Source organism: Tauraco erythrolophus, chromosome 2, assembly GCF_009769465.1.
Source record: "Tauraco erythrolophus isolate bTauEry1 chromosome 2, bTauEry1.pri, whole genome shotgun sequence".
Classification (NCBI taxonomy): Eukaryota; Metazoa; Chordata; class Aves; order Musophagiformes; family Musophagidae; genus Tauraco; species Tauraco erythrolophus.
In genome coordinates, this window is record NC_141466.1 from 6,227,494 (window position 1) to 6,240,296 (window position 12,803).

Sequence of the window (12,803 nt, forward strand, 5' to 3'; positions counted from 1 at the left end):
GCAGGACTTTACGTTGCTCCCCAGTGTCTCATCATGCTCTGTCAACTCAATGTTACATTGACTTTGCTGACAGCTCTTGAAGAGAATCCTTGTTTTTCAGTGGAATTCATATTAGACGTGCATTATTCCACCAGTACTAAATACTCATGCTACAGAAATTCATGTTTTGTGAATCTCGTGTGCCAGCCACGAGAGAGAAGGAATAGTTACCCCTTGACCTGTGTCTGCATACTGAAGTGACTGCATGTAAGTCAGCCACTTCTTAACATCAGCCAGATGTTAATCTACACCATGCATTGGGCAACTCTGTGCAGTGGCATAGCTAGGCATGGTTTCATAAATGGCAACGCTGTGTGCTCTTCAACCAACATTAAAGGTTTGTTCTGTAACTGAGTGATGGATTACCCCGGTCTTTGCTGAGGACTTCTTCACTTGTTGGGCCTTTCATTTGGGCTATCATGTTTGAACGTTCTTCCAACCAACTATGAAATGGATTTTCTCCTTGCAGCTCTTACTTTACGTCACTGTTAACGCCATTAATTGGGGCTGTAGTCTGTGACCATTGTTGAGATGATGGTTTTTCACTGGTGAGAGTTCAAGAATAATTAAACTGAAGCTAGTTGCCAGTGAATTCTTTCATCCAAGAAATCCTGTTATCCTGATGCAGAAACTTCTGATAGAGTATGAAATGGATGAGAAGTGGTGGATGAGAAGCTCAACATGAGCCGGCAATGTGCGCTGGCAGCCTAGAAAGCCAACCGTGTCCTGGGCTGCATCCAAAGAAGCGTGGCCAGCAGGTTGATGGAGGGGATTCTGCCCCTCTGCTCTGCTCTCGTGAGACCCCACCTGGAATACTGTGTTCAGCTCTGGAGTCCCCAGCACAAGAAGGACATGGAGCTGCTGGAGCGAGTCCAGAGGAGGGCCACGAAGATGATCCGAGGGCTGGAACACCTCTGCTATGGAGACAGGCTGAGAGAGTTGGGGCTGTTCAGCCTGGAGAAGAGAAGGCTCCGGGGTGATCTTATAGCAGCCTTCCAGTACTTAAAGGGGGCCTACAGGAAAGCTGGAGAGGGACTTTTTCCAAGGGTGTGTAGTGATAGGACAAGGGGAAATGGATTTAAATTGAAAGAGGGAAGATTTAGATTGGATATAAGGAAGAAATTTTTCACTCAGAGGGTGGTGAGGCACTGGAACAGGTTGCCCAGAGAAGCTGTAGATGCCCCATCCCTGGCAGTGTTCAAGGCCAAGCTGGATGAGGCTTTGGGCAGCCTGGTGTAGTGGAGGGTGTCCCTGCCTATGGCAGGGCGGCTTGGAACTAGATGATCTTTGAGGTCCCTTCCAACCCAAACCATTCTATGATTCTATGAAATACACACTATTGATTTTTTTGTCTAATTGAAATAACTATTCCAAATCTGTCTAGCACATCCTCACTTCAGGTATTTATTTTTGCAAATACCTTTAACCTCATTTTATGACCCGTTGTATTGTTTTGCTAGTCGCTTTTCTCACAGGTTTGCAGTCCATACACAAATGGGCTGACTTGGCATGTGTTTGCAGATTGCTTACTTCTGTGTTTGCACTGAATAGTCAAAAGGATCTCTTGTCTTGTTTTTATGTGTGCTTCCGTGCTGACAGTATTCTACGTAGTTCTTTGTCTTAAAATACTTTAAAAACTGAGTTCTCCTTAATACTGAAATAAATCAGACCATTTCTTTATACCCAGAAATCTTTTTGGTTTTTCTGTGGGGTTTTCTGTTTACTTCTGCTTTTATTCAAAACGGGCTTTTTCAGTGCCAATGAAAAAAGCATAAAATGAACAGCTTTCCAGGTTTAACAGGACAGGCTAAGGATGAGTAGGAAATTAGTTTTGGCAGCATGCTGAGATGAACTGGTAACTTGGATTTTGTTCCCTTTTAGTCTGGAACAGCTCCACCACTGAGGATGGAAGTAGGATGCTAGCTGTTTGGCATTTTGTTATTTGCCAGAGAACTCACTAAGCAAGTGATGTTTTTCCAGCCAAGCCTCAATTTTTATAGTCAAGCCTGAGCTGACACAGATTTTTTTGTTTTAGTCTTATTGCTATGATCCAAGTGGCCAGTTGCAGATATTTTTAATGAAATTGTGTTGCTAACTTTCAATCTACAAGGATCGTTGAGGAAACTGTCATCTTACTTTACTGGTATTATACCAGTCCAGGCATGTGATGCACTGTCTCAACATGTTCACCATAGCTTTTAAGACAGGCACACACAACCATCTGTGGAGATCAATATCATACTTTCTTCCAAAGCTTGACCAGATCTGCTACAGTGTTTTGCTTCAGTACTGAGCTTCTTCAGTCTCATGAAATTGGGTTTTTTTGAGGAAAACTAGCGGTAAGAGTGTGCTGTGTTATAACAGGAGTTCCTGGGGATGCGTTTTGGAGAGAGGTTATGGAATAATAGACAGTATTTTGTCAGAATGCTCTCAAGCAAGCAAGTTGTTATAGGCTTGGAAACAAAACAAAACTTCTCCCTGGGTTTTCACAGGCAGTAGTCTTGCTTGGAATTCAGACTTACAACTTAGTCCACTTTTTGGGAGTGTTTTACATCTTGATAATTAGAATACATTAATCTTTTTTTTTTTTTTTAATTGTTCCATCTTTTTTTCATAAAATGGATTTCCAGAAATGTGATCTGTTTTAAAAGTAGAATAACTAGAGTTGTTTAATGGTCATTCCCCTAAAAGCTTGTTTATGGTACTATTGGATTTTATGGTGTTTGTCTAATGTTTTCCCCCTCCCTCCATTTGCAGATCATCCAACAATCCTAAAGGTTGATGACAGGCAACGGCTTGCTAGAGAACGGAGAGAAGAACGAGAAAAACAGCTAGGTAAGGCCTACTACTGTATTCTGTTTTTTTATTGTTTGGAGTTTTTTTATGGACTATCATCTGTGTGCAATGTTTTTGCCAGTTTGCTTTTAGGAGCATTCAGAAACTGATTGTGCTAGATATTTTATTCTAGATACACTATTACATCTTTAAAGTAGAACTTTTAATTCATGCACATCTTGGGATTCATCATTGCTGTACTTGTCACATACCTATTACTTTGTGAATCTGAATGAAAAATGGGTTGATTTCTGAAATGATGCAAGGAAGCTTCACTGATGTAAATGGAATTTTCAAGCTTTGGAATATTTTTTATTTTTTTTTACCAATTAAGATTAAACTTCTTAGTATATTGAACGCATCATTTATTGCCATAAAATAGAATTGCAGAATATGTTGCTGATGTATGGTTTGAATTTTTCTACATAAACCTGGATTTCGGTCAGGTAAAACCCTTAGCAGATGTCAAATAAATATGCTCAATATGTTATAAAAAGTCACCTGTGCATGAGCATGCATAACACTATTCAAGTGAATAGTGAAGGTGAAGGTTATTTAACCAGCAGCTAGTGATGGGCAGTAAACTGAGTATGGTGAAGAGAGAATTATAGAATTATATGAAGCCAAATTGGTGGCTTTCTAAAAACTGTTTATATATTTGGCTGCCACAACGTTCTATGGCAATTGGGAGGCTGGAAAGCACAAGTGTTTCCTCTTACTTTTTACATGTTCACCTTGATTTCTTTGGATGCTGCATTGTTCTGGAGAAACAAATTCTTTATGTCTGTTTTCTAGCTTCTGTAAGTTTATAGAACTGTGTCATAACCCCAGCTAGAGTTATACTGCTTTTTCTAACCTGGAAAGCCATGATTTATTGCTATCTAGGTCTTAATAGCATTAATATCCTTCTTCCTTTGCAGCACCTTATAACATTGTACTAGCCATGCATGAATCACTAGGGCTGTTTTGGAGGGGAAGAAGAAAGCTTTGGCTTTGACTTGCCCAAGGAGATAACGTGTCATGGTGCTTGCGAGTCCCTGAAAAGCTGCTCGTGGAGTTGAGGATGATGGTGTGTGTAGGCTTAGTTTCTTCAGGTTCCAGAGCAAAGGGAGGTCACTGGCCCATTTTAATGAATTTGTCATAGATGGCACTTCCATGTCTTGAATTTATTCTTTTTTCGGGTTTGATCCTTGTGTAGTAACAATGCTTTATTGAAGTGCAGAGAGAAATACTTTCCTTAAGTTTCCCTGAACTCTGATTATTCTGGCTATTGATAAATGAATATCTGTTGCTGGAACAATACGACTTCTGTTGAGAACTGTCATTTTGTGTGACATATTTTAAAAGCAACATCAAACTGTAGAGGTTTTTTTAAGTTGACATAGAATCCTTCATTCCTAAGTGGGAGAGTTCTGCATGTCCCCGTGATGTATGGTGTTGGTGTAGAGTGTGTTGTGTGTTCTTGCATGAAAAATTATTTTGAACTAACAAGAAAATTGAAAGTCATGCTGTACTTTCATCTGTGTATTTGTCTTCTAACATTATGATTTAGGACCTGTCTCTTGAGATTTGTGTTCCAGTACAACAAAGCAATGATTTTTACAATGGCATGCAAGCCTCTTTTTTTTTTTTTTTTTTTAGTGCAGAACCTAGATAATCAGTCACTCATGTCATGTGAACCATAGTAAAGAAATGCCTAAGCTGTCTATCTTAGACATTAAGTTGTATAATGTTGTTACATAAATGTGCCTTGCTGAAAATTAGAGTTGGATTTTGTTAATACTGGGACATCAGCCACGCAACAGTAAAGCAACTGAAGGAAGGAATTATTTTTTTTGTAGAATTAAGTTGGATTTAGACTGAATTCCTCTCTTTTTGATTGAGGGGATCTGTCGAATTTAGCAAAGACTTGTTTTTAAGCAGAAGTTGAGAATTTCAGCCATACTTCAAGTGAAATTATTCTCTGCTGCCAAAAAAAAAAAAAAAAGACTGTTTTCTTCTGTAGATGTAGAGCTGGTAGTAATCTGTAACAATTTCATTTTGTACTTTCAGCCTCTTGAACTGCAGGAGGTCACATTATCTACCTTTTCATGAAAATTAGCTTGTTTGACCCTTCTGTTGAGATCATGTAGAGTACCAGTTTAATAATGATTATGTTTCCTTAAGGAATATTCTAATGTTACAGGGGAGTTGATCTGAGACTTTCCCCCCCCATCCTCCCTTTTGTTTACTCTCAAGCTTGAATTTTTTTTCAAGTTCTGCTGTGCTGTGATAGATGTGGCTTTCTCTGGTATAATGGGTCGGTATGTGCTCTGCACTTTTGAGGATTTGCTTGCACCTGGCAGTGGTATTTTAGCAGTCTCATTTTACTTGCCACCCTTGGGTGTCTACCTCCTCTCTTTTTAATGAGAGTTTAGACAGTAGAAAAGACGAGTGCTGTCATTTTTGTTGTCTGGATACTTATATGTGTGGTGGGACTGTTGGCATTTGCTGTTTCTTGAGGATCATGTTATGCTACTTAATTGAAAAAAATAAAAAGGCTTCTACAATAATGCCCCTTTCACCTTTGTATATTCATGTCCAATTTTGGAACTTTCTTTAGAAAACGTAAAAGGGACACATATGCTATTTCAGCTAATTAACCCATCAAGAAGGAAGGATTTTTTGGTTCCTTCACTGTAGGAAAGGCATTGCTTTTGAAATGCCATCCTAACATGGTGATGGCAGGTGAGGGAGATAGCTGTCAAATGGGGGTGTTCTCAGAGGATGGAGTGAAGGGAGCTGTCACATTTCTCATGAATAGTTTCAACATGATAGATGGCCTGGTCAAACTGGAAAAGTTAAATAAAAGCTTCTGCTTTTTCAGTAGGGAGGCTTCACCCTTAACTCTGCCATATTGGTTGTTTTGGTTCTGGCAAATTAAACAGCGCTGAAGAGCGTTCCCTGGTGCTGAAACTCAACTGTTCTTGCTATTAAACTGTTATGATGGATCCTGACAGAGTTTTGGCTTTAGCCAACTAGCTGTCTCCTCACTGATTCCCAGACAAAGTCTGGGAATTGGCAGGGGAGGGCCATAGATTTTTCCTCATGTGTTGATTGAGTACTGTTGCCATTTTGGAGGGCAGAAGTTTAGTAGCACAGGTGAAAGTTGTTCCATGCCAGTTGGTCTCTGGCCACATTCCATTTATTAGCATAGACCTGGTTCTCCATAACTGGAAATAAAAAATCAAAATGTGTTTTTCAACAGAGAAAGTTACTGGCAGAGGTTTTAAAATGAGTTTCATTCTGGTAGCCTTAGGTAGTGGCTTGGCAAAGAGGAAGAGTGGGGGATTTTTTGCTTTCACTTCACCTTATCTCAGTCCCTGATTCTTGAGAAAATAATTTTTAAGTCTTACATCTGTGCATGGTTTATCTACACTAATCCCGCTTGAAGGCTGACCTTTTTTTATCACAATTATCATTCTGACAAGGACACATGACACATTTAGTTTCTAGTATTGGAAACAAGAGATGGTAATCCTGCCATCTGACTTAACTTGTCATTTAAGGAAATGTGTTATTAATCTTAGTTTTCAGAATATGTCTGAGTTTCCAGTTGGCTAAGTCCATTGAATTCTTAATACTTACAATGTATAAGTATTAAAATAATATTTTAAGGATCAAATTATGATACGTATTCCTCTCTCATTTGAAAGTGATCATTGACAAAATATCACATCAATAAAAAATACAATTTTTTTTTTCTGTCAGTGAATTCCTTCTGGCTTATTCTCTTCTCTGGCAGCTGGGGACAGAACTTTATTCAACGTTTCCACAGCCAGAATCCCTACAGAAACTGGGAATCGGTGACCCTAGCATATGTAGCATTTTGGGATGCCCTCGGGGGACTTGAGTGTCAGAAGGGCTTATAAGACAAGAAAACAGTTTCTAAGGAAGACTAGTTTAAAAATTTCTGTGCTGAATGTCCCTCAGAGCATAGTTACTGGGGAAAGGTTGGCTTAGAGAGTCTAACATTAACTTTGGCTTTAACACAGGTCTGAAGTTCACCTTTTAATTCATTCAGTCAGCCATTTCTGTGGCCTGATGGAATGTCCCCAGTTTTAGGTACAGTTAAAGCATCACTGATCCATTTTTCTGCTAATGCAGTGAGGAGGCCATCACAGTCTCAGACAGTGCAGAGCTGACAGCGAGGAAAGGTGGAACAGCGAGCGGTCAGAGGAGAAAGCTATTGCTGAGATCAGTGCTGTAAAGTCAGAAAAGAGAAAGGCTGGGAAAATTGATAAAGACCATAGGACCTTTACTCAGGTAAGCTGTCCGTCCAAGGTGGGTGCAAAAGGCAGACTGAGAAAGTGCGGTGCTAGAATGATTTGCCTTTAGATAGGCAGTAAACCAGCAGAAAAAGGACTAACGTGAAGGGACAGAAGAAGGGACAGCAAAAGAGGAGCTGGGGGAACCTCTCCTTGCTTCACACGGACAAACAGAAAATAGAGATTTTGACACCTAATGCATGCTCCCCTTCCCTCACTGCCTGAAACCTCTGCAAAGATGGGCTTTCTGTCAATGTGCGTGACTGGGCAAAGAAAACTACAAAATTATTTCCACAAGAAACATGCATGATTTGCAGTCGACATCTCCCACGTTAAATCAATTAATTCCAGTGTAAAACTGATTGGTTTCAAGTCTTACATGTCTCTTAATATTAGAACGTTTCTTTCTTGATTGACTTTGTTTTCTTTTGCTCTGTCATTCACTTCAGAGGTGCCAGAAATACAGCCTTAATTATGTTGCCTTGTAATCTAATCCAGCATTACTAGTTTGCAAACAAGCAGAAGGTATTAACAGCATGTCCAGTGCTCAATTTCTAAATCTCGTTTTTATGCTCTAATTTTGTGTCCTAGTATCACATGACTGTTCAAATTTATAGATTGTACTAACTAATGAGATAAACAAAGATCAGGTTGTGACTTTTCTTTGTATTTTCCAGCTTTAATGCAAATGTTCCGATGCCATTTAAGCTTTCAGCAGGCAGGTACTATGTGAACGACGACCAAGCTTTCTTTGAATGATTCTTACGTGCTGTCAGACAACGTGTGTTATTACAAGGGAGAGAAATATCATGAAGTTGTTAAGGCTCAGACCCAAGAAAAAACCTTTTAGTTGGACCATATCTGTACTGGAGGCGGGCACTGGCTCAGCACTGGGCATAGCTTCTGGAGGAGCCTTCACAGAAGTGCGTATTTTCCTTTTCCTACTGCAAATCAACTGCTCTTCCAAGTTGACCGGAACTTTTAGAGCTTTGTTTTAGAACTTTCCCATTTCCTGTAGGCTCATCTGCTGATTCCTTCTATCAGCAAGCCATTTGATGTATGTGTCTCTCTGAAGCACACCTATGTATTCAGAATATGGCTTAATATCCCTAATTTTTACCTTAGAGTAGGCTTTTTTTAACCTTTGAGTAAACTTCAATTTTTATCCTACAATACAATTTGTTAATTTCTGTCTAGGGTAGCAGGAAAAAAGTTTTGGCAAATTCATACATAGGAACATAAAAATGAAATAAAAAGATGCTATTCTAAGCTCTTTATTTTTCCTGGCGATATCGTAATATATCTAAAGACACTGACATATGTCACTGTATATACCTACCTTGCAGATGACAAAAACTGAGTCCTTAAATTCATGCAATATTGTAGTTCATATAGGAGGCAGTGAAAACAGAGCAGATATATTCTCCTTTGATTCTCTAATAGGAGAAAATGCAGAAATTAATACTTAAAAAAAATAAAATTTAAAAGCCAGAAAGATTATTTCTCTATCTGCAGAAAAAGTTAAATTCATGAAAATAGGTATTACGCTTTTCCCCAGAAAACAGATGTATCATAAATCATGCTTTTATGTACTAGTTTAATACTTAGTCCAAGCATAAAATCAGTATCTTCCTTGAGTTAACAGATGGGTGTATATTTTCTGCTGCCTTTTGCCTGTAACTTAAATATGATAGGAGGAGGTAGCTGTTATATTTGTTTGAAATCAGATCTACTTCTTTTGTATAATTTATTCCAGCCTAACGCTTCCATTTGCCTTGGTTAATCCATCACTAAAGTGTGTTTCTGTTATTTGAGCTTTCTTTATCAAAAAGTATGACCTTACCATCCCTTCTCTAAGGAGCAGAAAGGTGACAATTAGTGTTCTGTCCTGAGGTTTAGCGTCCTGATTGCCTTCCCAGCAGTGAAGAGTGTATGGGAAAGTTAACTCTTTTACATACCAAAACATAAAAATGTTTTCAGCCTTTCTCTGCCTGAATTTAGTCTTGGAAGTTCAAATATACTGTTTTCATTACTTTTTCTAAACAACATGGCAGGCTGAAGCCTGTAGAAATCGCCACAAATAATGCCCCAAGAAGGTCTCACAAACAATCTCCATGTCTTTTATGGACAAATTAATATTCCAGTGACATCAGCTAAAAAAGTTGTGGGTTTTTTATTTTATTCTTTACTTTTCTTAATTTCTCATATCCTTCAGGAAGTGCTTTATTTTCAGCAGAGAACCAAAGAGCCTTTTCGTGCTGGATTCTCATTGTGAGGAGATTCCAGGCACAAAAGATCCAGTTGATCTCACAATCTGTGGGTGTCTTTTGTCTTGATATGATTATTAGAGTCTATATGGAAGTGACTGTTGAGTAGAAGCCAACATACTGCAGCTAGATGGACTTTCATGAGGTAAATGCTACTAAGCTTCTTAGGTGCTCTTGGCTTTTTCAAAGAGAATGGATGTTTCAAAACTTCTGCGAAATGGTTTGGTTGAATTCCAGTTTTGACCAACTGCATTGTTGGGGTTACTTAGTGTGTTCAGGGTCTATGTAATAGGGTGTGTGCACTGTTATTTTTTTTTTTTTTTCAATTCATTTGTATAGCATCATGGTGACAGGATGCTGTAAGAGTCTAGAGCATTTCCTATGTGAAGGTGAGTCTAACTTAGATTACAAACATACGATGTTGCGTAAGAGAGCAGTCTAGTTCCACTCTTGAATGGTTAACTAGGGAAGCTAAAGCTTATAACAAAGATAAATTTATACAAATTTTGCATGCAATAAATGAAATAGACTCCAGATGTCCTTTTAAGAGGAGGATAGCGAATGATTCTCCTCCCTCCCCCAAGATCCATTTTGATGACATCTACAGATAGACAAGTAATAAAGACTAGAAATCAAGACTAATTGTTTTAGTTTGTGCATGTTAGAATAAAATAAGTCCATAAAATCATATACTCTTCTAAAGTTTAACTATTACAAGCTCTGCATCTATATGCATCTGTGTAATGCTGTCTGCAGAACTGAAACAAACCCTCTAAACATTTCTGTATGAGAAATGAAATGTAACAATAGACTCAAGTAGGAAGCGAGATATTTCACAGGAGTTAATTATACAGAAAGAACTGGAGGAGAGAGTAATACCACATCCTCCAGGACTGGCATTTAACAGTTATTTAATGGTACTGCAGGCTAACACTAATGAACAATTATTTGAGGAAATAGAGGAAGATTAAAACCTAGTGTTGAAATAGGAAAAATTATTAAAAGTATTGTGTTGTTCACAGTGTATTATTAGTTAAGTTCTGTTCAAATCTGGTTTTATGAAGTAAAATATTTTACCTGTTCAGGCCCATAAACTCAGGCTCTGAGTGTCTTTCCTTCCTTTTGTAGCCTAATAGGGATGATTTCCCACCCTTACTAAGCCTTTTCTGAATCTTCTGTCTTCAGATATATAGCATTTAGTGTGTATATATATAGTGCGTGTGTATATAAATACACTTCAGTATAAAGTAATTGGCTCTGTTGATGAAGCAGAAAGAATTAGTTTTTGGATAAAATATATCCTAAGCTAGAGTATTACTTATGAGAGAAACAGGAAGGTGATACTGCTCAAAACAGAGCTGCAGAGGGCTTTGGAGATGAGACAAAAACATTTGAATTAATGGGAGTGGAATTAGGCAATGACTGAGAGCTTGAGGCAGTCTTTCATAGATTTCATAGATTTCTAGGTTGGAAAAGACCTTAGAGATCATCCAGTCCAACCGTCCCTAATCCCCCATTAAACCATATCCCTAAGTAGTTCATCCACCCTTTTCTTAAACACGTTCAGGGATGGGGCTTTAACCACCTCCCTGGGCAGCATACATCTGTGAAAGACAGAGAAGCCACATTCTGTAACCTTCTTTTTCGGTGTAGGTTGGATTTGAATGAGTCTGGTGTCATAGTCTGGCATCAACGAGGTAAAATCAGCTTCTCTGCATGTATTGCATTGACCTGCTGTTGAATTCAGCAAACCATCCAGCACCTGTCTCACTTCCAGATTGCTCAGGCAGACTGTGCTGCACTGCCCAGCAGTCCCATTTCTGCCCCGAGGCTTCCTCTGGTTTCAGAACCCCCTAAACCCTCTCAGCAGCATGTCTGCTTACCCGTCTGTCCAGGCTGACCAGTCTCCAGTAGGACCAGCTGCAGCTAAGTGTTGGAAGAATAAAAGGCATGGAAGCAACCTGGCTTTATCCAACTGGTGTCAGTCCTGTGAGCAACACTGTCAGCATGAGGAGGAGGGGTACAAACTCAGGGCCTAGAGGAGAGCAAACGCTGCTCCTCTTCGTGTGGGCCAGCACTTTGGTTAAAATGGTCATGAAACCTCACCAAAATGAGTAAAAGTTAGTACAATTTTAAAATATGTGTGTGTCGAATAGGGAGATCTAAAGTGGTCCTATTCTGTATTAGTAAGTGTTAACTTTCTCTGAAATGTTCAACAAAGATTGTGGAGAAAAAAAAAAGGAGTTAGCATGAAATGTTTACAGTGTAGAATTTGAAGATTATGGGTTGCTGCTTTTAGAGAATGTTATCCTCATCTGCTGGAGAAAACAAGATAAGCACACGTAGAGTAAGTGAGGTGGCTGCCCACACTTGGACTGACCCTATTCTGCAATCCAGCTGTGCAGAAGCTAATAGGAAGAGAAAGATTTTGCAAAAATCGTTACCTTTTTAGTAACAGGCTGACAGTGCCTCTGCCCAAGGCATTGGTTAGCAAAGCTGGACTGTTAAACACAAGGCAAAGGCAAAAAAAGGGGACAGTACCTCAGAGGTGACATGCCCTACACTTCAGGTGTTCAGGATGTAACCTGAATTGTTGAGCCCTCAGACTGAGCTCTTTGATCAGTCTGTTTTGGACCTGGGCAATAGAAAGACAGCATCATGAGGTGTCTTGTACTCTGAGGAAAAGGGTGGACCATAGTGAGAGACATGTCTCTGTCCATCCATTCTCTTGGTGAGCTATTGGTCCTCAGAAGGGCCAGCAGAGGCGTGTTTCTGGTTTACAAATTAGTCTTGTGGTTGGAACACCAATTTTGTCTCCATTTTGTTGTGTTACATGGCTTTATTATAGAAGAAGAAGCCTTTGCAGATTAGGATTGGCCTGGAAGCTGCTTTTCTGCTGTATTCTGCCTTAGTGTGCAGTTTGCATTTCTCCTCTGAGTCACTTAACTAAATTAGCATAGAAAAGTATTTCTGTAGATCTTCTGGTGGCTCTTCCATTAGTATTTCACATTTGTAGGTGTCACTTCTCAAATCTATTCTTAGTAATTATTTAAGCAACTGTACTATTCCTTCTTGTTGTAATAATTCTAGGTATGGTTGTTAAATTTCCTGTAAGCAGGAGCTTTCCCTCATCTTGCCAAGAGGGTGTCATATGGTTGCTTGTAGCTACTCCTTTGTATACCACAGCAAAGCTAAACATGCTGTCTGCTTTTCTCGGCAAAGTATTTGACATCTGAAATGGTAGAGAGTTGTTTTCTTAGGGAAAATACTTTATATATGAACTAGTCTACTCAAGGTAGAGATTTTTCATGAGTCTGCATATACAAATACTTAAGGTCTAGAGTGCAATCAAAGT

General features: G+C 39.1%; 1 protein-coding gene across 1 annotated transcript in view; it reads left to right on the plus strand.

The window, feature by feature from the left end:
* MAP7 (microtubule associated protein 7) overlaps window positions 1-12,803 on the plus strand; it is a 125,161-nt gene that overhangs the window by 73,010 nt on the left and 39,348 nt on the right. The window contains exon 4 of the mRNA XM_086631958.1: window positions 2,797-2,874. Coding sequence (XP_086488084.1) covers window positions 2,797-2,874 — 78 coding nt within the window. The remainder of the gene's footprint in view (window positions 1-2,796; window positions 2,875-12,803) is intronic.